The 22,296-nt window shown below is 45.9% G+C and overlaps 1 protein-coding gene and 1 long non-coding RNA gene across 7 annotated transcripts in view; one reads left to right on the forward strand and one right to left on the reverse strand.

Moving 5' to 3' along the window:
* Positions 1–193: 193 nt before the first annotated feature.
* nedd9 (neural precursor cell expressed, developmentally down-regulated 9) lies at positions 194–21,146 on the reverse strand. The gene is made up of 7 exons (XM_029166588.3): positions 20,870–21,146; positions 11,746–12,159; positions 4,063–4,161; positions 3,827–3,964; positions 1,692–2,867; positions 1,460–1,549; positions 194–1,134 (listed from the first exon to the last, which is right to left on the reverse strand). Exons 1-7 carry the CDS (start codon positions 20,879–20,881, stop codon positions 598–600), a joined length of 2,466 nt encoding a protein of 821 aa, XP_029022421.1. The 5' UTR covers positions 20,882–21,146; the 3' UTR covers positions 194–597.
* Positions 1,292–22,296, forward strand: part of LOC114865452 (uncharacterized) — a 43,800-nt gene continuing 22,795 nt past the window's right edge. For all 6 annotated transcript variants that reach the window (XR_008696066.1, XR_008696069.1, XR_005898323.2 and 3 more), the window contains exons 1-2: positions 1,292–1,564; positions 10,054–10,188. This is a non-coding gene — a long non-coding RNA (uncharacterized LOC114865452). The remainder of the gene's footprint in view (positions 1,565–10,053; positions 10,189–22,296) is intronic.

The raw sequence follows: 22,296 nt of genomic DNA on the forward strand, positions 1-22,296 counted from the left end.
AATGTGAGAGAGCATGGGTGAATGAGAAGCCAGTGTAAAGCCCTTCGGATCCCTAAGGGGGCTTGAACGCGCTATAGACAAGTGGACCATTTACTAAAAACAGGGACAAAATGAAGACTATAGTGTAGGATATGGTTAAAAGCGTGCAAAAAGAATCTCACCTTGTGAAAATCAGTAAATAAACTCAGACACATTCAGAGTTAAGGACAATCCTTTACTTTGTGGGGGTCTCCACAAACATTGGCGTTAACATGACTGAGAGATATTTACTGTCACATCGAGCAGTAGGACACATGAGCACAACGCTACGCTTGAAAATCAGAACGCGGGAAGGTGCTTAATAATATGCAACGGGAATGTTATGAAAAATGTCCACGTAATCGACACAAACGCTGCTTCTACACATATATTCATACACAATATAAAACAGTCGACACAAAAATAGAGCAAATATTTACAGAACAGACTATTTACAACATCCAAACAGGCTGTAAGAGCAGAGCAATATACATATGTACTGTAAATATATATATTTAAGGTAGATTAATGTACACGTGGAGGCTGTGGTGAAATACACGACGGGGCCGAGGTTCGAAATCACAAGTTGGCCATTTGCAGTAAGTGTTCTTTGAACTGCTGTGCGTGATGTGACAGGTCCGTGACCCGGTCCACCATCTCCTGGACGGCGGCCGTGTTGGGGTAGTTGAGGGCGGCGGCTTTCGTGGCGCCCACCACCGTTTTCAGCAGGTCGCACAGCACGTTGCTGGCGTTCATCACGCGGTTGGCCACCTCCGGGGCCGCCGCCTGCCGGGACAGCGTGTCCCCGATGAACACCAGCTTGTGGGCGCTGAGGATCACGAACTTGCTGTGGGCCACGAAGATGCGCGGGGGCTGTCCGGCGCCGACGCAGGCGAAGAAGGCGTCCACGGCGCTGAGCAGCGTGACGAAGTGCTGCTCGCACTGCTCCGAGTAGAAGGCGAGCAGCTGGCGGTCCCGGGCGCACGCGCGCGTGGAGGGGGACGGGGCGGGGGACGTGTCCGGGGGGGAGGCCGGCTGCTGGTGCGACACCCACTGCGTCATGTCGTTCTCCACGGGTTTGCTCACTTCCTGCTCCAGCTTCTTGAACTGATTGATCTGCGAGGGACACGGGCGGAGACTTTCATTATTCATGACCTTGATTTGGAGCTCGGCGTGCGTGAAATTACATGTGAGATTAAATGCGGGCCTTTGGAGTGAGACAGAGCACAACTGGAGTCAAACCGCAACTATTGGACGACTATTTGAGCATAAAAATATCTTAAAATATTAGCTGGTGTCTGGCATCTTGGTTATAAAAAATGAAAGGCTTCATTGGTTTTTCATTTGGACTGAGTAATAAACAATAGCTTTTATTATTATAATGTCCATTTTGGGCTCTTGCACGCTGATGAGTGTGTGAGACTGTAAAAAGCCGACTCACCTGCTCCTGACCCAGCTGGACCTGGTTCTGCTTGATGATGTTTTCTTTCTCCAACAGCTCTTTCTGCTGACGTTCAAAATCCTCTTTGCCCTGTGGACCAGAAAGGTAGGAAAACAAATTAACATATGTTACATATACGTCCTGCATATACTGTACAGAACCCAATCATTCCCCACTGAGGCGCTCAAGAAATCAGATCAATCACAACTCGTGCACAGAACGCAGGATTTACCTGTAGATGCACGTAATCGTAGTCTTCCATCCAGCTTTTCACACACTTCTCGCTGTTGTTCATGTTGTCCTTGTCTTGGCTGGAGGGCACAGGGAAGGGCTTGGTTTGGCCCCCGTAGTTGTCGTTATCTGAGGAGGGGGACGTGAGCGGGTGGCTCATGTTCTCATCGGGTGTACTCCCAATAGAGAAAGACCCGTCCATGTGCGTCCGCCTGAACAGCAGCTCAGCGTTGCTGCCTATCGTGGACGCCAGCTGCTTGGCATCGTCGGGGACCGTCCTGGAGACCATGACGAAGCGGTCCAGGTCGTCGCTCTTGTTGTGGTGCTTTCCGGAGGCGGCCAGGGTGTTGAGCGCCCAGCTGCAGCTCTCCAGGACTTGGTAGATCTGCAGCAGGATCTGCTGCGAGTCCTCCAGGCGCCCCAGCTGCCGTCTCATCTTGCTGTGTAGGCTGGAGTCGGAAAGACACGTGGCGTTGGCTGCAGCGCCCCTGCCGAACACAAGGAAGTCCCCCAGCGCGGCCCGGACACGGTCCAGCACCATGCGGACATCGTTAGCATGGCGCTCCATGAAGGGAAAAGTCCTCCAGTGAGGGGATGCTGCCATTGAATGCAGAGCCCCGACGGAGGCCTCCAGTCCCTGCTGCAGGCGGTACAACCTCTGCACAGCAGCGTCCACGTCCAGAGCGAGTCGGCCTTCGGAGCTGGAACCTGTGGAGGACGAGGAGGTGGACATGCTACTGCGTGTGCTGCCGGTGCTGGAGAAGGACAGGCGGTTCACCCCATCCGTCACGTCCGCTACCGATCGAACGTCCTGAGCCGGCATGTCATAGATGCCTTTGCTTCCGTCTTTGTCTGCGGGCAAAGGTCTGTGCTGGGGGGGCTGCATGCCTCGGGGGATGTCATAAATGTCCCTGTGAGACCCCGCCCCTGAATGAAGGGCGGGCGGAGGCACGTCATAAATGCCTTCATTGCCATTGGTATTTGTGTGATTGTGATGGGCAGGAGGCTCCGCACTGGGGGGGAAGTCGTAATGCGACTGGGGGCTCTGTGTGGGTTTGCTGAGGGCAGGTGGTGGCACGTCGTAGATGCCTTCCTGTTTGTGTTTGAGTGGCTGCGGGAAGTCGTAGTTCCCCTCCTGAAGGGCGGCGTTGGTCCTGCAGGGAGGCACCGAGTAGACCTGCAAGTGACGACAGCCTTCGGGTTAATGTCCAGTGTGACTCACAACCATGCAGCACAATCAGCTGTTGCTTCAAATGGAGTATGAATGCTTTGGACAATGTGTTTCACGAACTACAAAACATGGTGCACGCAGTCAGATGTGTTCAAATAACACAGAATAGTTCCTAGAACCTAAAATATCACTTAAAGAACAAACTATGTTCTGAGAGCCTATACATAAAGCTTATTACTTCTACCATCCAGATTCTCTGGTTGTCTTTGTCATGTTTGCTAATTAGAAAATGAGGAAGTGAAACAACTTATGGTTTGTGTAGATATGAAACTTGCAGCCTGAGTTCCTGTCTCATCAGAGTGAACAAAGCTGTATTCTCCCGCTGGCGGAGCAGCGCACAGTGTGTGTCCTGAGCGGACGGCACGGTGCATGATGGGAAAGCGCTGGCGCGAATGAAATGGTGGGCTGTAAGTGATTTCCATCAGCCTTAAAATGCACTCTTTACAGCGAGACGGGTCTGGCCAAGCTGTAATTAGGAGTGACGCAAATAACAGGTCCCAGCATAGTTCAGGTTATTGCAAACAAACTGATGGCTCTCTGCCCGGTTGGGTCTGGTGAAATCTTAGAGGTTCTGGAAAAAGGAGCGTTATGTCCTCGACTGCTCGCTCCCTACTGGAGAGTTCAGACACAGAAAGCTACTCGCAGCGTTTTGGTTAAACTCCCCTGGCAGGCAAAGCTTTCATTTAGTGCCGCCACAAGCATGTCATAAATATGACATTCGAAGTATTATTCATTTATTACAGACAATTAAGAGAAATACTAGGAACTGTATCAATAAACATGAAATAACCTTCTCCGGACATAAGCGGCTACCGCTTCCTTAATTCAGCTTTATTTGACTGTGTATGAATCATGTGCCCTTTCATTGTGGTCACTGTGGACTGGTTATTGATATTTTCTCTTACGCCTTGTGAAGAGGGAGGTATGTCGTAAACGCCTTGTGTCCTGAGGTCCGCCTGAGATGGGGGAACGTCGTAGACTCCCTGGTTTCTGGCGCTGCCATGCTGACCCGAGAACATCTGACCAGGTGGAATATCATAAACCTGGAAACAGTTTACACAGAATTATTACATAATAATCATTTTATTTTTATCAGAATAAATCCATAGCACTCATCAAATGAGATTTCTGTGATACGTACCCCCTGTGATCTGCTGGGTGGGACATCATACAGGTCCTGTTGGTTGTGCTGACCTGGGCTGTAGGTGTAGGACTGTCCCACTCTGGTTGGGGTCACCACCTGTCGAGGGAGGGAGGGAGAAGCAGTCAATCACAACTGCTGGAGAACGGCAGCGCTCAAGGCAAATGCTGAGAATCACAGTCGCTCCCCCTGCCACCCAGCTCAGTCTGCTGTACATGTGTGCTGGCTCTCTGCAGCTGTTTTTGTCGGTTTCCTGTTCCCAGTCCTCAAATGACCCAGATATAGTAAGTGATTACAGCGCAGGCAGATGCGTCCAACATCCTCCTCGTCTCAGGATATTTATGCAGAACCCAGGAAATCAAACTGAACCTGGTGCTGCAGGAGGGTGGCTCTGGTGAGACATCAACAACAGGCTGTCCTAGAGCTACAACACTAAGAATGAAAGTAGGCAACTGCTGAATTGTCATAAAGTGGATTTAATGAAGTCTGAAGCTGACAGAAGCACAGCAAAGCTGTAAATGTATAATTAGGGCCCGTTTTGCATTCATTCAGATCCTCTTTTTGACTATAAATATTTCAACCAAGGGCTCTACTGGAAAAAGACACCACAATACTTCATAAAACTAAATAAAAGCTAAAGTAAAAGTCGTTCACTTGAGCAATAAAATGAGCAAAACTTAAACAGAGCGTCTTTGTGAAAAGTAAGAAACTTAAAACGCATCCTTGTCACGAAAGATTGTTTTATGGCTAAAATAGTATTTGGTTGGGAATTTGTCCGTAGTGCTGGAAGGAAAGAGATTTTAAATCCAGTAAATCTCCGAACCTGGTGAAGTAATCATTGGCTCGTTGGTCTTGATGAACAACACTGTTAAACTGTAGGATTTAGTACACCTCTAAAATATTTTACACTGTGGTGCAGACGAGCTTCGTAGTAATGATGTGATTACTGCTCGGTTAAAAAAAACAACACAAACCCCCAAACCCGTTCTTCTGGCTTCGTTTACGCCTGCGACTTTTTTGCCCAGTTAATTTCTCTGATCACATTTTCTCTCCTCCTTTTCCCGTCAGTGCTAATCAGTCCCTCCACACCTCCTAATCCCAGCGTTTCCATCCCCCCTCTCTGGCATCCCCCTAAAGCAGCGCCGCAGACCTCCTCGCTGCTTCAGACAGACGCAGGAATGCTGGGAATGTCCTTCCATGAGCCCCGCACTCCTCCGCTGCCCCCGTGCTCCGCTGTCGGCACACTGGGACGAGCAGGGTTCATTAACGGGGCTCGAAAATAGGAACCATACGCATGGCTTCCTGGCAGAGGAGGAGGTCCCGAGGGACGTATAAGACTCCAGCTCCGGTATCCAGTCGCTGCGTAGCCGACTTAATATCCTAATTCTGTCCTGTCGTGCTGTGGGGACGTTTATCGGAGCACGAGCGGAACTCGCAGCCAAATCAGTGGGATTAATGTTTCTGAGGTACAAGGGGAAAGGGTTTGTTAGAGATTTATGAAAAACGGGTGTCGGTGGTAGAGAAAGGGAAAAGGCGCCTAGTATGGAAAGGAATGTCATTCATCGGTGCTGGAGTCTGACGAACGGTAGTGCATATGGTTCTCATAAGTCCCATCTGAACAAGCCAGCGGTGATTTAAGGTGTCCATTGTTGGCATTCCTGTTCACGCATACATCATCCCAACGGGGCCTGTGGGGTCAGAGCTGAAACACACACCGAGGGCTTTAAACACGTCATCCCCTCGCTCTGAAATAGAACAGCAGAGGAATAAATAGAAAAGCTGTCGTTGGCTCCTCATGCGTTGTTCATGCGCTTCGTTAAAACCTAAAAGTTGCCCTGCATAGAAGCGTTGGCTTTAAAAGTAATTTTGTTTTCGCCGTTTGTGGAAAAGGTTTGATTTTCATAAAGGCTGTTGCAGTCTCTGAGCGTGAGCCCAGACGCAGCAGACGGCGAGCCGGCCGCTCACCAACTACGCGACGCTCTGGAAAAGGTCACCTCCGCCTCCTGCTGTCCCTGTGGGTCGGGCCTGCGTGCCGGCGATAAGGCGACGTCTGGACTCGGCTCCCGCGCACAGATGGCAGGGAGGCGTCTGTCAAAGACCCCGGTGACCTTTTCCACAGGTGCATGTCGGTCGGCGCTTGGAGCAGCGTTTACCGTCAGCGCCGCCTCTCAGCCTCTGCCAGATGCACACTGCTCATTTATTTCCCATCTCCACCCTCTGTTTACCCAGCAGGCTGTTGCTCCACGGCCGCTTGGCGCTGCTATAATTGGACGGAGGGTAAATATTTACCACGTCCAATGAGGCTGGCGCTCGCAGGGTGGCGGTGGCAGCTCTTTTAAGAGCGATGACATCATGAAGAGCTGAGACGACTGAGCAAACATTTGTTTGCACTCAGGTGACAGGCACCGAGGATTCCTTCATGGAGGAGGTAGAGCAAAGTGAGTCGTTGAGGAGCGATCGGGTTAAAACTAGTGCCCTGAGGAGCCAAGTAGATGCTTTCTTAGCGCTCCTACACACTGTGGCCAGTGACTCATGGCTCTTTCAGCAATGCTGTGTTTAGTTAGCATCCTGGCAGCCTTAGGTGGGGCTTTTCAGCTTTACATCAGTCCTTTAAGAGGAGTCGTCATAGAGCAATGCCCACAACTACCTCACAAGTTTATTATAGACTTAACTGATGGGCAGCTTGTTGTGCTGGAAACATCACATCAACACGAGGAGACGTTATGTTATTGTCCCGCAAGTTATCCAGATTCTGTCGGTGGATCGTTTCCATGTCATGCTGAGCATTTCGCTGGCCTGAGGTGGATTTTCCTGATATTTTCTTCAATATGGTGAGTGTTTCGTGAATGATATTGAATTTTATGTCTATTACTCTTCAAAAGCATGGTTCACAGGTTACCTGTATGTCTAAGGCAAGCTTTCACAGGAAAACATTGTTCACACCTTTTCATCAGGCACCTATACGAGCACAAAACTTCCGCCTGCTAATGGTCCGCTGACACGAAGCAGCAGCACTAATGAGGCTTTTCACCAGACCTCAGGTTACAAAACATGATGACAACGACACTGCCAGCGATGTGGCAACTGCTATTGAATTGCATCCATCCATCTCCTTAGTATTTATCCCTCCACCTGAACGCTGACAGTCAATCTGCACCTGGTTCCACCTTTAGCTCTGTCAGCACAGCCCTGTAGGTTCACATTTAATAAGGGTCACCCAAGGCAGAGGAGGGAAAATGAAATGAAATCCGAACCACCAGCTGCACTAAACTAAACATGCAATCAGTCATATGTTGGTTAACAGTGATATTTTGTTTATTACGTTACCTCCTAAATATAGGGTGTGTTTCTGCTCTGTAATAACCTGCCTTTTTCCTGCTCTGCTGAATCACAGTTGTACTTGTCTTTCGATATTGCAGGTTGTTTCTTCGCTCCACAGACTGGCTCGATAACGTTGCCCTTCGCCACCAGCCTATTAAGGATCCAAACTAATTAATGTGTCTAATTAAGTCTTGAATCCTGTGGGGCCTTCCGACGTCTTGGTACAGTAGCGTGTCCAAGTGGCTAAACCCAAACAGACAGCAGGCCTAATGAGGGGCATTAAAGGGGAACACACCGCCTTTAGCGCTAATAAGGATCAACGTTCATCCCCTCTGATCAAAAGCAGATTCCTAATCCGGCGGCATGAATATTTGAAGAGAAGAAATGTTCTCCGAAAACAATATCACAGGACAACCCTGAAGGAAAAAAAGGCAAACGCCTCGAATGAATTAACAGAGAGAAAGGGTGAGGGCTGCCGCGAAATCTCAAGCTTAAATACCCAGTACTGTAAAAACAGGGGAGATATTCGCTGTGAATGTCAAAAGTAATTTAAAAACATCAAAGGGGAACTACAGAAAAATCCATGAAATTGAGTATAAATGTCAGATTGTTGTTTCTGGAACTGCTCGCTAATCTGACATTGGAATGGTGTCAGGCAGAGGGCTTCCGAAGCGCTCTGATCAGCTTGCGCAATGTTCAGATGAGAAAATAATCTTGAACAACATAGTAATCCTTCAAACATTCCCCAAAATGAAAGATTGCTGCTGATGTGGATGGGAATATCATCAACTGGTGGTCAAATAAAGATATTGGGCATCAGATGAAAGCATAAGGGATCTCAGACCTCTCCTCAGTAAAATATCTTATTTCAAGCCACTACTACTGTAGCCGGGCTTTAAACATTAACTTTCAACAAAGTATTTCCTGTCTTGTCTCATCCTTCCTTTGCTCTTTTATCAAATTCTTTGCTCCCAGTGTTCAAGGGGAGAAAGTCCTCTCGTATGCAGGCTGCAGGGCTGATTGCTTTTGGACACAACTGATTTATGATCTTGCCCTCCCTGTCGGATCGCATGGGTCAGTGATTTATCACGAGGGTGACAATGGCACGCAGACAAGCGTCTGAAGGAACTGACCCGCTTCAGGAAGAAATAACGCACTTATCTGTGCTGTGGGCTAAGCATGATTAGGCAGAGAAAATATGGCCAAGGCAAACAAACAAGCTATTCATTGTGCACAACATGGCTGCTTCACCAAGGTGGACGGCACGCCCACAAAGCCAGGCAACACTCATCAGAGCACTTCCTCGAGCTGGGTGGTAGTTTATTAATCCTTTTGTTGCACCCACAGCTCTTTATGGCACCAATGAGCAGATTGGATCTATGGGTATGACACAGTCAACGGAGGAAATGCCCATACAAGGAGCTGACTTCATGAAAGCAGGAAGTGAGGAATGAAAAGGCCGTCTGGTAGGAGTAGATAAGAATCCTGGTGGGGATCTTTGAACTCTCAACCCAGCCTATCTTTGAACAGCATGACCTCAGCGCCTGAGTCAGAGGGGGAAGCGGGAACGACATAGCGAAACAGACACACCTTTCAGAGACGAGGAAGAAGGAGGGGAGTCTTCTCGCAGCGGGCTGAGATGAAAAGCCAGCCATGAAGAGCAGAACGATAAAAGCCGGCGCAAGGCTACGCCGAGGGCCTCCATGTGAGGAGACTCTTTGTGTGGCTCTGCCCCGGCTCGGAGGCCTTGAAGGAGGTGGAGGGAAGCTGCTGGGCTCCCCAGAGGGTCACCCAAGGACAAGGCCACGGCATCAAACCGACCAGCCAGAGGAGCAAAGCGCCAAACCTCAGAGAGCCTTCATGTACCAGAGCCCGGCACCACATGAAGGGAAAATCACCAATCTGGATTTACTGTGCAGGGTTGTCATGCAAACCGGGGAGTATGTGCAGCGTACAGACGTGCGCGAGTTAGATGTACAGGACGATGCTTGGAAGCCTCCATTCGTCCATACTCACATTTGCACTTGTTTAAATTGAATTGGTTTTGCGCACAGCTTGTCATTATTAAAAAGAAACAGTAGTTAACAAGACTTAGTTTGATATTTTGAAAGGGAGGACCCTTTTTAAATTAGAATTACATTATGTGCATCAGTTTGATTTATTTTAGCTCTAATAAATAGTTTTGCCAGAGGAATGGCTCCAATGTTGAGCCTTAGCCAGCTGCTATAGCGGAGCAGATACAACAAATTGCAAATACTTTGCAATTACGTGGTTGGAATTTGGAACAAAACTCCATTATTATAGTTTTCAAAATTTAATAAGTAGCTCTCCAACTCTTCTCCAACATACCATGTTTTATTTCCTAAATGTTTTCAGCTGTCTTGCTTCCACTGGGAGGATAGAGGATAACGATTATTGTCCCCATTTTATTTTTCTAAATGAACTTCAGAAATGAGAGACTGCTTTGCGGCCAACAGTTGCTTGATTTTGTTAAGGTTAACCATAAATGCTGAGAGACACTGAGTTTATACTGTGTTTTATGGAAAAAATATCCCCATGTATCAGTTGCCTAATGTTGACAATGTATAAACAATGCTTCAAATATGTAGTTCCATTTTTAAGATATAAAACTAGCTTTCTTGACGATGTCTTGTTGTGTGTTGACTACAGATGCTGTTTGGCTGGATCAGAGCAGACGGTGGTCACTGAGATCGATTGTGCGTCTGTCCAACACTCGGACGTCACAGGAAAACAACAGAGCCTTGTCTGGACTCGGTTCGTCAACACATGGATGCACACAGAAGCGTGAGTGCAACACACTGATGAAGATCTCACCCCTTTCATAACCATAGCTTGGAGGGAAACTTAAACAGAATTATTTTAATCTCTCCAATTGCATGATTGCAGCTCAAGGAGAAACTCTCATTAAAAGGCACATTTCATTTTCCACATTATCACCAAAGCCTTTTTTAATACCACTCCCCATATCTAAGCCTTGAAGCCCAGTTGTGGAAAAGCAGAGTTGGTTGACAAGGCTGCTGTGTGGGTGCGGGTTGATTGACAGGTCTTTCCTCTTAGCCCCCTGGCTCTGACTTTATCACAACCACTCCTGTGCATTGAATCACATTAAGTCCACTAAGCTCCCAGCACCTGCTGCCTATTTACCTAGCAAAATGCACACCTTAGCTCTTTTGTGCAATGACGGAGTATCACGATATCACAAGCTCATTCAGGATATAATTACGCTCTGTCTCCTGGAGGGACGATCTGGTCTGAAGAGCTAGAACTGGCTCAACAGTTGAATAAGCTGGGAAATGTCCCTTCATGTTGTAGCACACACCTGTCAATTACTTCATTTTTTTAAAAGAAGTGTCACTCAGGGCTCGTTCTTGTTAACAACCTGCATGTTTAAATTAGGTTTGCTGAGAAATGAAGAAGAAACACGTATTAGTGATACATCACTTGCCTTGCTAATGTCATCTGGAGGTTCGTTAATACAATAAATAAGCTTTGTCAGCAGCTGTGAATGTCAGTAAGTAGCTCAGTGTTTTGTTTGCGACTTGTGTTTATTCCATCTTTGGCCCTAATTTTTCTTCTCCATCGTCTTTTATTTTGAACCTCTATCGGCAGAAATGTAGGTTTGGTTAATTTGTTGTGTTTGTGTAGTGTTTTTTATTGAGTCTAATGATGCTTGTCATCCTTCTGTGTTGTAGTTTGTGATGAAGAACCAATATAGATAATGGACATATAGTCACAAGCATTGTACTTATTGTAATCACCATTCAAAGTGCAGTGGGTTTGTCAGAAACCCATGTAAATACAGAAAAACTACTCTCATGCAGCTGGGCTCCACTGAAATTCAAAAAGCAGCTTTGTGCCGTTTGGTTTTCCACAAAGTTATTCCCATATTCTGTCCCTCTGTGGCTTAGACTTAGGCTCTGCTGCACAGTGTGCCAACGCGCATGTTAAGCCAAATGGGAGCCCGGCACAAAAACACTCCCCGCTCTGTGGTCAGCGCCAGGCCCGGCACACCCTGTCCACATTTCACACTGCAGACCCTCCAGCTTTGCTGCTTCCTAATCAGACTAATATGAATGATGGCCCAAGGGCAGGAACGCAGCTTGTGGTGTGAATGCGTAAATGTCACCTTGCAGGACACACCCACCATATGATGCTGTGTTTTGATTCTTTGTCCAGATGTTTAGAACTAGAAACTTGGCTTTTAGCATCTTGTTAATTTTGCTGTGAATAATAAACCGTCTTAAAGACTTTCAGCTTGTGTATCTATTCTACAGGCTCATCATGGTCAACAGTTTGACCAAACATTGTCTTTAAGTTGCAGCAGGAAATGCAGTTTCTCACCTTGCTCAGTGTGTTTTCGGCAGCTAGTGTACTCCTCGGCGGGACTTGGTAGATGTCCTGTCCTGGAGGAACTTGGTAGATGCTCTGTTGACTCTGTTGCTGTGGACTCTGGAGGGACGGGGGCACCTGGTAGAGCCCCTGCGCACCAGAGCCAGCCTTCTGCTGATAGCTCTGAGGGGAAGACTGGGCAGCAGCAGCGCTTGCGACTGGCGACTGGGCATCGAACATGGGCCCGATCAGCAGCTTCAGACGGTTGCCAGGGGCGATGCCTTGGCGTCCATGCAGGGAGCAAAGCCACCAGCCCTCCAGGCCGCCCGTGTTCTGCTCAATGACTGTCAGGATGTCCCCTTTACGGAAAGCCAGCTCCTCAGGAGACTCCGGCACATTGTCATACAACGCTTTGGCCATCAGGTTCTGCAGAAAGAAAATACACAAACAAAAAGTTATATTCTTCGTCAGGTTTGTTTAGCAGAAATACTTTAGCACTTTTATAGGAGGCTTTAGGAAGGAAGCCTTAAGGATTTAAGTGAGAGCTCACCATAGTATAACTTAGGATTGTTTGGATAATGCTATTAGAAGGCTCATTGACCCATAATCTCTTTATCTGGGTCATGGTATAGACATATTATAGGGTAGAATTACCATGCAGGACTGCCATTAGCCTGCAGCTCCACACCAGATGTCTTTCAAACCAAACCTGAACTTGATGGGATTTTCTTCGCTTGTGTCCTGCTCGGGGGCACAGTTATCCATACGGCCAATGAGGGTTGAGGGATAATCACTGAAACCCACAGATTTCTAAGATAGGAAAAGCCCCCATGTGCTACATCTGTGTATAAAGAGGCATTTAGGTCTAATTGTCCCAGTAAATGCTTCAGCCTTTCTCCTATAGTTTTTATTTACCAGGGGATGAAGTTTACCGAGCATGAATTCACTTCTTAGCAGTTTGATGCTAACACAGCTTTACCTCGTCACACAACAGCCTTCATGCTCCATAAATCATGCTGTAAAAACCCAAGTCAGAAATTAGGTCAAGGACATTCACGTCAGTTAAACATCATTATCACTTCGGTTTGTAGTATTTTTTCTCTTCTGTGAATCACTGTAAAGTGAAAAGTAGGAACCAGGAAGCTCACTGTGGTCACTACAGGTTTGAAGCTTACATGAACCTTCACTGGCCTTCCTCTTTCCTACTCACTGTGATACACACAGTTCCCATGTGAAACTCTCTCTTGTTAACATCTTTATCTTGCACTGGAGGCCTGTTCTCCTGGGCTGTTGTAAATGCACTGTCATCACCACCGCAGAGCCCCACTATCACGATCCCGCCTGCAGCAGATATGAGCGTGACCCCAGAAGTGAGCGTTGCCCGGTGGCGGTGGGTGTTTGTTCCCTCCAATAATTGACCGACCTTGAAGATGAATCCATGCATAAACAAAATACTGATTACTGCCACAGCTCTAATTAGATATTGGGGGGAGGAAAATAAATAAATAAATAAATACCATCCACCATTTATTAACTAATAATGCTAATAATTCAGTTTGTTTACAAGGCTTACTAATATACATACTCAAATTACTTAAGAGTAACCAGTTGCCAGATTGCAAGTTCATGCCATGTCTTTAGCATTCCTTAGATCATTTATGGGTTTTTATTACCTCAGTTCAAGTTATCGCTTAACTACTATGTATCAGGTAGTGCTGGAAAGGGAGAACTATGTAATTCAAAATGTCCGTGGGAGGCCAGTTAATAGGGATGAAACCACCATGTCAACAAATCACAAGGTTAATATTAGACTTGAAATTCCACACTAGTTTCAATGTTGCTACCAATCCTTGCAGATGGCTGAGATGACTACTTCCTTATCTTGAAAGAACACTGTAACAAAGCTTAGTCTCAGCCCTAGCACAAACTGCATGAGACACAGTCCCCTCTGCTGTGACTTAAAGGAGCACAAGCACATTTCCACGCTTTAGTTTCTGTGGTTTGCCACTAAACACACAAACAATAATAAATGTTGCATTTCAATCTGTGTAGAATAAGTCACAGATGAAGCAGAGTATGTGTTCGGCGTCACGTGAAACACTAAACGGCACCTGTAATCATGCTGAACAAACAGGTTGTTAGCGCTAATGGCTAACAGCAGCCTGCTGCTCCTTTTGAAGTGATGCACAGGGGGAAGACTCAGCTCCTGTCCTTGTGTTTTTGTTTGTTTCAGTTTGCTGCCACTGTAATCGGAGCAGGTGAAACTGACTATTAAACCGGGCGTCAGATCTCTGGCGTAAACATTGGTTAGTCACAACATGGTGACTCCATCACTCGCCATTGATCCTCCCATAAACACACATGTTTGCCATTTGTCAGTGGGCCGCCGGCAGTCAGGGAGGGAGGGACCCTTCTGCAGCGCCCACAGATGAGTGTGAGCCTGTCTGAAACCAGTAACTCTGTGGTCTGGACCGTGTTTCTCCTGAGAAATGACACTCACCCGTTGATGGAGAAAAAATAAACAACACAGGAAATATTGCATATAATAATGAAATCTATCTATTATGTTTGCTGCTACTATCTAAACTCTCAGAGTTGTATGTTTTTGACATTATTGTTCAGATTTGTACCCGTATCTTGTCTTCAAGTTCTCTTCGTCTCATTGTCTTGCCTGAACGCAAACAGTGCTGACCAGCCCTTATGTAACTGCGTCACCTGAGAAGGGCTCCACCTTTGCTCTCAGTAAAAGCTGAATGTCTCTGCTTGTCTGGCTACACATCAGTCTAACAGTAACAATAATAGTGATGGTGGTTATGCCACCACTATTTCTACCTCCCAGATATTCGCATTCCCCTGCTACTGTAGGCAAATGCAACCACATCACAGAACGTGTTATGTGATGTGTTTCTACAGCAGGGCAGTTCTACTCTTAAAGAGACGAGGATGTTTTCAAGCCAAACCACCTGCTCCTGGAACAGTGGTACGCTCCGGCGGCGAGAACACCACAGCAGCGGGGCCGACGTAAAATTAGGGCCGTACCACTGTTCCACGTGTCCTGGGGTGGTTCATACGCACTCATTCGGCCTCATTTCACATGGTTAAATATAGAAAATAATTATAGTAATGACGATAATGAGGACCTGATGACTTTTACGATCCGTTCCTCGGAGTGCGGGTTGCTGCGGGTGAGAGCTGGTTCAAATAAATGGGCCGTGTAAAGGGTTCTGGATGGAAAAGCCTCATGGGAAGTGGTTCAGAGCACAGAGTACATGGTAATTTCTTCATTTGGACACTATTCAGGAAGGCTGACCCTCTGATTACAGCCTCTTTATAAGCCCTGCCAGTGGCCGTGTATTAACATAATTACACAGCAGGCACAGGGAAATGTCACCTCCTCTCCTTCTGCAAAACCATCTTGTGGAAAAAAGTCCATGTCACAAATTTGGAGCGGTCATCTTCAAGCCACTGTTGCAGAGAAGCATGATCTAAATCAGTGCTCCTCCACAGTGACTGGCTGACACCTTATGCAAGCTTGAAATCAATACTCGGTTGCAAAAAGGCTTGGACGGAGCTGGAGCTGTAATCTATCACCAGCTTATTTCGGATTTGTATCACGTCCACAGATGAAAACTAAATCACTGTTTATTACTCTCTTGCTTCATGACTAATCTTTGCTTAATTATGCATATTCTACTATCGTTCAACCCCAAATGCCAAGACGCCAAGCTCATCCAAACCGATAGAAGAGCCTCCTTTCTTTCTGCAGCACTACACAGACAGACTATTGTATGGTCAGTGTAAATACGACACCCACTACCTTCCCCTCTGTCATTTGTGATTCACGAGCTGCGCCTCTGCAAAGAAAAATCTCCACACCCTGAAAAGAGCGACAGCAACAGCATGGCAACGACGTGTTCAACAGGATATGATGTGCCATGTTGCGTCTAACCGCACTGCGTGCTGTGACAAACCACTGATGCTCACAGCTTCTCACTTTGACGGATATTTGTTTAGTCAGTGAATGTGTGTGACAGAAAACCGTGTCAGTTACTGCTTGTCAGACAAAACATAGGCATGAACATTTTAGCCAAAATCAACCCTGACCACTTTCAACAAGGCAAATATAACCCGACTTTAATGTAAATACTAAAATCGTCTGCTTTTCCTGTCACAGTAAATTTAATGTATGGTCATTTTTTATTAAGGTCCGTTGACACCAGATGGTTCAGGAACTTCTTCCACATTTTGATGCATTAGCAGTGGTACATTGTGAAGTGCTTGCAGGAGGTGTTGGCACACTGGGCGGTTTCCACACACTTGGGCTTGTTTTCTTTAACTGGGTGGGTAAAAACTGCTATAATATAGTGCATCACTGAGGCTTATTGTGCTTATAGTGCACTGCAGGTCCAAACAGAGAAGCAGGAGCCAAGTTGAGACAAGTGCATGTAGAGATTATACAAACCACATAAAAGTCCTTGTTGTTGTTGTTGTTGCTGGTTCACTTATCAGTCTGTTAAGTTAGAGTTGACAACTGAGATGGTTACATCACATACAGATGAAGGAGGACTGGATTAGATTTGAGAAGTTATTTGGGTTATTGTGTACTTTACACTTCTTAAGCAAATGTTTTTTTACTTCTTAAGTAAAGGTTTTCTTACTTAACTATTGTATATTATAAGTCCACTTTGAAATTATTCTACTTTCGTTCCTGTCAGATGCAATATTTCTACTCTTCTGTGGACTTTGTTTTGTTGGATTACACATTAACTTGTATGAGAAGCAACTGCATCATCAGCCACCGCTGACGTGATCTGAGTAACTTCTCTGGTAAAATGAGTGTTGTTCTCGTCACCCTGTCCATTAATCAAATCCCCTTGTATTTTTTTCTGAACTACACAGTAACCTGATATGCGTCAGTCCCACTTCTTCTTAGCCTGCAGCATATCAAACCTCATCGTTTTACATCTTAGCCTCCACCACTCTGCAGCTGAACGCCAAGTATGACCTATAATTAGACGGGAAAGATACACTGGAGATGTTCTCTCAAAGTTCAAATCAGACTAGTTGAACTGAAAGGGCTGCTGGGGGAAACATATTGTGCAATGGTGCTTGACACCTTCTGCCAAGTCACTATGTGGATGATGTGAAGCAGCAGGAAGTGAAACGCTTACAAAGTGAAGGCTCATAGCAGAAAGCATCAACATTGCTGAATTCCTGCAAGTTCAGGCTGCTTTATGTATTTGTAAACACCGACCTCTGACCTCAGAAGTCAACGTGTCCGCAACACAAAACAACACCAGTGTGGATGGTATTTATGAGGCCCCAGCCACCAAGTATAGACCATGTGGATCACTTCCAACTTGGCATCGATGCAAAACAAGGATACATGCGACCATGATAATAAATCCTTGGAGACGATCGCTAATCCCTCCAGAGGGCATTTGCCAAGATGTGAAATATGTATCATGGTATCTCTGCGGGGCCACATTGAATGGTTTTACATATAGGAATAGTCAATGAGATGGAGATTCACTCCAGTGTCCTCTCGATTTCACGCTACGCAAAGATGTCACAGATGCAAAGGACAAACAAGCGAAGCTGCCATCCTCTCCCTTTGAAACATGAAGTCTAGCTGAGATAAAAGAAAGATGTTCTGCTCATTGGAAAGACAGATTGTCTGTTTTAACACTTCAGAGATTCTGAAAACAGCAATGGAAAATGTGCTTTGCTCTGAGAGTTCATTATTTGAGAGTTCGGGGCTTTTTCAGTCAGTGAGACAAAATAAGACAGCTAGACGTGTTTACGGTTAGTCTGGTAATGACACCATTCTGATGAAGTCCTATCCAAGGGTTATTTTTAAATTGGCTTTGAAAAACCGCAAAGTCTCACATACCTAAAAAAATGTCTGATCATCCAATTACCAATTCCAAATCAATTTGTCTAATGTTTTCAGCATAATGGAGAAACGCAGATGCAAAAATACCAAACGTCATCACTTACAAACCTGCAGACACATTGGTCTACAAATTCAACACTAGGCTAATTCCACAGACTTGAACCAGACCAACAGTGGCTCACCCTACAGAATAGTTGACATTCCTCAAGGGAAGTAGGGGGTGTGTGAATTATTTCCGCCAAAGGTCAAACATGGAAATGATTATATGCATTGTCCCTGATGTTACATAGTCTCTCTTGCTCGCTCTCTTGTCCCTCTCTGGCTGAAACAAACACAATGTAGTCTGTCTCCCCGCTGACCGTTTTCAAATGTTAATGGCTGGCTCACGGTGCGAGGGCGCAGCAGGGGGGTGGAGAGAGTGCTATTCATTCTCACTGGGGAAGAGGCTCCTCACAGACACTGGACATTCTGCACAGGATCAAAATCAGGCCAAACTGATAAAGAGTAGAAAACGTTTAACAACTCCGAACAAATTTAGCATCAGTGGAAAGTAATATTGGGGTTTTAGCAGGCAGTGGAACAAGAAATGTCTGATAAAATAACACAAAACATTAACAACATGTAGATTGAAGCAGTGAAAGCTGAGTAGGATGGAATTTAGAGGTTTTGTCCAGTTTGTTTGCAGAGAGCATTTTCCTTTCTGTTCCGTCAGGAGAATACAAATGCCTCTTTTCTAACAGTCCTGCTCCCCCCTCCCCTGCACAACCAAACATGCACATAAGCTCAGAAAGGAAAGGATCCTGGTGTGCCCCACCACCGGACCCATTAACAATGTAAAGTGGCACCTTGAAACAATCCTGTGCATCTTCAGAACAACCTTCCCATGCACGATGCGCCGGATTGCTCTCATTCTCACGGTGTGCTCCTCGACCTCCCAACCCCAACCCCCTCCCCAAAATTATACCCAACTCTGTTTGCCCTCTTACCCCCCACCCCACACACACAACTTCCTCTCGCTTTCATTTTCTGCAGGCCCTTTCAGCATCACCACCTCCTCCTCCCCTTTTTCAGAACATTGTCTGCTGCTCTCGTCTAGCTGCCTTTGCCTTTGGACCAGTGCCTGGAACCTGAACCCATAAAAAAGGAACAGTGAAGAAAACGCACACATATTGGCATGAGTATGTGTTCACCTAATCACTCTTCTCTGTGACTGCAGAGCTATTTCTGCAACAGTTACATCAGCTGCAATGGAATGAGTTAAAAGTCCCTTGGCGAGAAGATATGCAAGTGGGATTCTTGTCAAAAAGACACACTTTAAAGGAACAGTGTCTGAAATCAGCCAAGCAGGAGCTCATTAGCATAGTTCAATTTAAAGTTAGTCATACATGAAGAAAACAACATCCTGCCTAATAGGAAACTTCAAAATTATTGAACGCTACTCGACAAAGAGATTTTTTTGTATATTTCACCAGAAAGGGGAAGATCTTCAGGAGACCGAGCATATCGTATTAAGTCCCCAGGGCCCCTCCGAGGATTATACGCATTAGGTGACGTATGGAAGGGCCTCACCTTCACACCTGAACACCTGTTGAAAACCGTTCCTGGTGCCAGGGAGGAAAACTGCTGCGCCCGCCAAGGCTGCAGCACCTTTCCTCAGGACATATGAGGCGCCGCCACCCACAGGGACGACCTCATTTAGCTCCTGATGAAACATTATCACTGTGTGGAAGGGGGCACTTAATGTAGCTGTGAATATTTTATCACGGCTGACATCTGAGAGAGGACACAGTAAACCTCAACACTATTTAGCGGCGAGGATAGGGGATCCTCGAAGAACACAGTAGTGACGCAAAATGTGTCATTTAAGCACTGTGAGGCGTCCGTGGCAGAGCCATGTCTGCTTTGGCAACGCTGTATTATTCAGATACAGATATCATAAGCAAAGAGTCATGTCTGGTTTCTATGGTCTCACTATCTTGTCTAAATGTGGATAGGACAAACAAGTGTAGACACTATTTTGCGTCAGGGAGCTCAGATAACAGCGTAGAAACGCTAGTTTTGATCAAATCCACTGACTTCATTGATCATTTAATAAGAAGACACTATCCTCCACCAAAATCCTTGTTGGACTCACTGCTCTGTCCAATCATTCGTCACCGGTCAAGCTAGTGAACTGTGTACTTAACAGGACAATGAGTCATGATCATGACGCAGATACAGTGTGTACGCCCTCCCATCACAACCGAACCTGCTGAAGAGTCACACACAAGGTCCCGTATGCTCTGAAGGAAAATATAGCTTACACTGCTCAAACTGTGTCATCCCAGGAGCCTAAAGAACAGACACGTAGAAAACAGCTGGCTGTAAAGTTAAGCTGCTAGCGTGAAACCTATGCATTTTTACACAGTCATCAGTTTTTCTTCCCTAAATATGTTGAGGCACAATGAATGAAACAAGGCAGAGCTTGGCACGTGTGGTTGCTAAATATCCTGTGTCCTTTATACAGTTTTCAAGTTCGAAGGTTCACCTACAAACTCAATCACTAGTTGGAAAAATGTTTAAGAACCTGGACTTTCAGGATGTTAATTTTGGGAACCTCAGATGAATTTGCCACCCATCAAGCTGTCCGTCAATCAACAAACCACAGTGACTTCTAGACAATGTGTATATATGTACACACACACACACACACACACACACACACACACACACACACACACACACACACACACACACACACACACACGTGGACAGAGGACAAAATGAGGATCCAGATTTGTAGATTTATGGTGATGTGATTCATTCTCAGTGAAAGTTATGTGACAATACAGTGACAGAATCAATAGTACTTAAACATTTGCTTTAATATTTCTGTTCACACTTGTTAGGGGGGGCTCAGGGGCCGCGCTGGGTTCGTATGTGCCCTTTTTACGCCCCTGTCCTTGAAGTACACGCAGCCTGCAGCTACAAATAAAACGACCTGCTGCAGCTCAATATTACAAACAAAAAGCTGTTACAGACGTTTGGAAGTGAATTAACAGCCTCCTCTTTTTTTGACCATAGGTGCCATTTCCTCCTTTTTTATTCACTTCATCTTTTTCGCTAATTTAACAATTTGGTTATTTACTTAAAATATAAAAGTTTGAGTCACGTTCACGTCTTTCTAACAAGAATACTTTCACCAGCACGATCGTAACAGAAGAAGCAGGAACTAACAGTTCCAGCTGCGCCGTTACTTACTTTGTACTTCATGTTGCAGTTATGGCCTGTGACTCCAGCAAAGTGAGAAATATCCGCTTTTATCGGGGAAAGGAGCGACTCATCTGAAGGACGGCGTCCGTGGAGCGTTGACCCGTGTGTCCGTGCGGCTAAGCGGCCATCCAGGGCTTCTCAGACGGGGAGCAGCGCGTAGCTTCGGCTCGGTGTGAATCCGGACTGCCGCGTTCGCCTCACGCCGCACCGACGCACTCCGGCAGGCTGCGGCTCATTAGCATGCGAGCTGCTGATTGGTCGAGATCGAAACCCCGGCCCCGCCCACTACTGTGTTGGGAACGTGACGTCATTAGATTAAATCATGATTTGGCATTAAAGACATAAAAACAGATGCTGATTCTTAAAAAGTAAATGAGGTGAATTATTATTGAGCCATTAACGTGGACTCACTGTATTTTAGACCTTTAAAAGCTTATTAAGCAAATCACTCATCATTTAACTTTAAAATACAATGCTTTCTTAGTGAAGTACCTCATATCCTACGGCCTGAAAGACCAGGTTCACCCTGGACAGGTGGTATCACAAAGAGACAGACTATTCTCACCTACAGGTAATTTAAAATAACAAATTAACCTGAGAGAACCAGACGCATGACGAACATGACGAAGCCCAGGTCCTTCCAGCTGTGAGGCGACAGTGCTGGACTACGTCAAATCAGTTCAATTTCCTGCAGATGAACTCTTATAGAAGCTCAAACATAACTAGATCTGTGAAACATAATATGGCTCCTGTAAAGGAAACATGATGCACCTAACAGGGCTTCACACTTACAAATCGCCAGCTAACCCAACCTACGCGTCGCCGGACTGTGGCAGGAAACCAACGCAAGCTCGTAAAAAGGCCACAGTGAGTCAGCTTGAAGCAGCATAAACCAGTGTGTTACTGTAACACCTTCAAACGTCAGCTTGTGTTTTGAATACACACAAAATGTGAAGGTTTCTGAAAACCGCTGGTCCTTAAAATACAGCAGCAGCAGTTTGTTGTTTTTCTCAGAAGTGATGTTGTGTCGAAGGAAGCGTGATAACGTGGCATCTCTTCTAAACGGAAGTGTTTCTACTAGTTCAAAGCCAGGTCACATCACCCAGCTTTAGTATCGACATCCTCAATGCCTGTCGCGCTTTTATGAATAAATAAGTACAGTATCAAGTAACATTTTAGGAGGAGCTTTTCTCCAGAGGCACTTTCTTTCACCCATTTAAAAACATAACATGCACTTTGCTATACGCAGCAGTCAGGCTTTCATAATCATTTGTGCAACTCTTTCTCTCAGCACGATGGCTTGTTCAGATCAGAGTATTAAATATATGTGGGCTGTGAAATGAAATCCAGTGAGGGAAGAACAAATAATACCAGCCTGTACAACGATATATGCTTTAAAAATCATTGTGAGCTCA

The sequence above is a fragment of the Betta splendens genome, chromosome 11 (assembly GCF_900634795.4).
Source record: "Betta splendens chromosome 11, fBetSpl5.4, whole genome shotgun sequence".
In the NCBI taxonomy this organism is placed as follows: domain Eukaryota; kingdom Metazoa; phylum Chordata; class Actinopteri; order Anabantiformes; family Osphronemidae; genus Betta; species Betta splendens.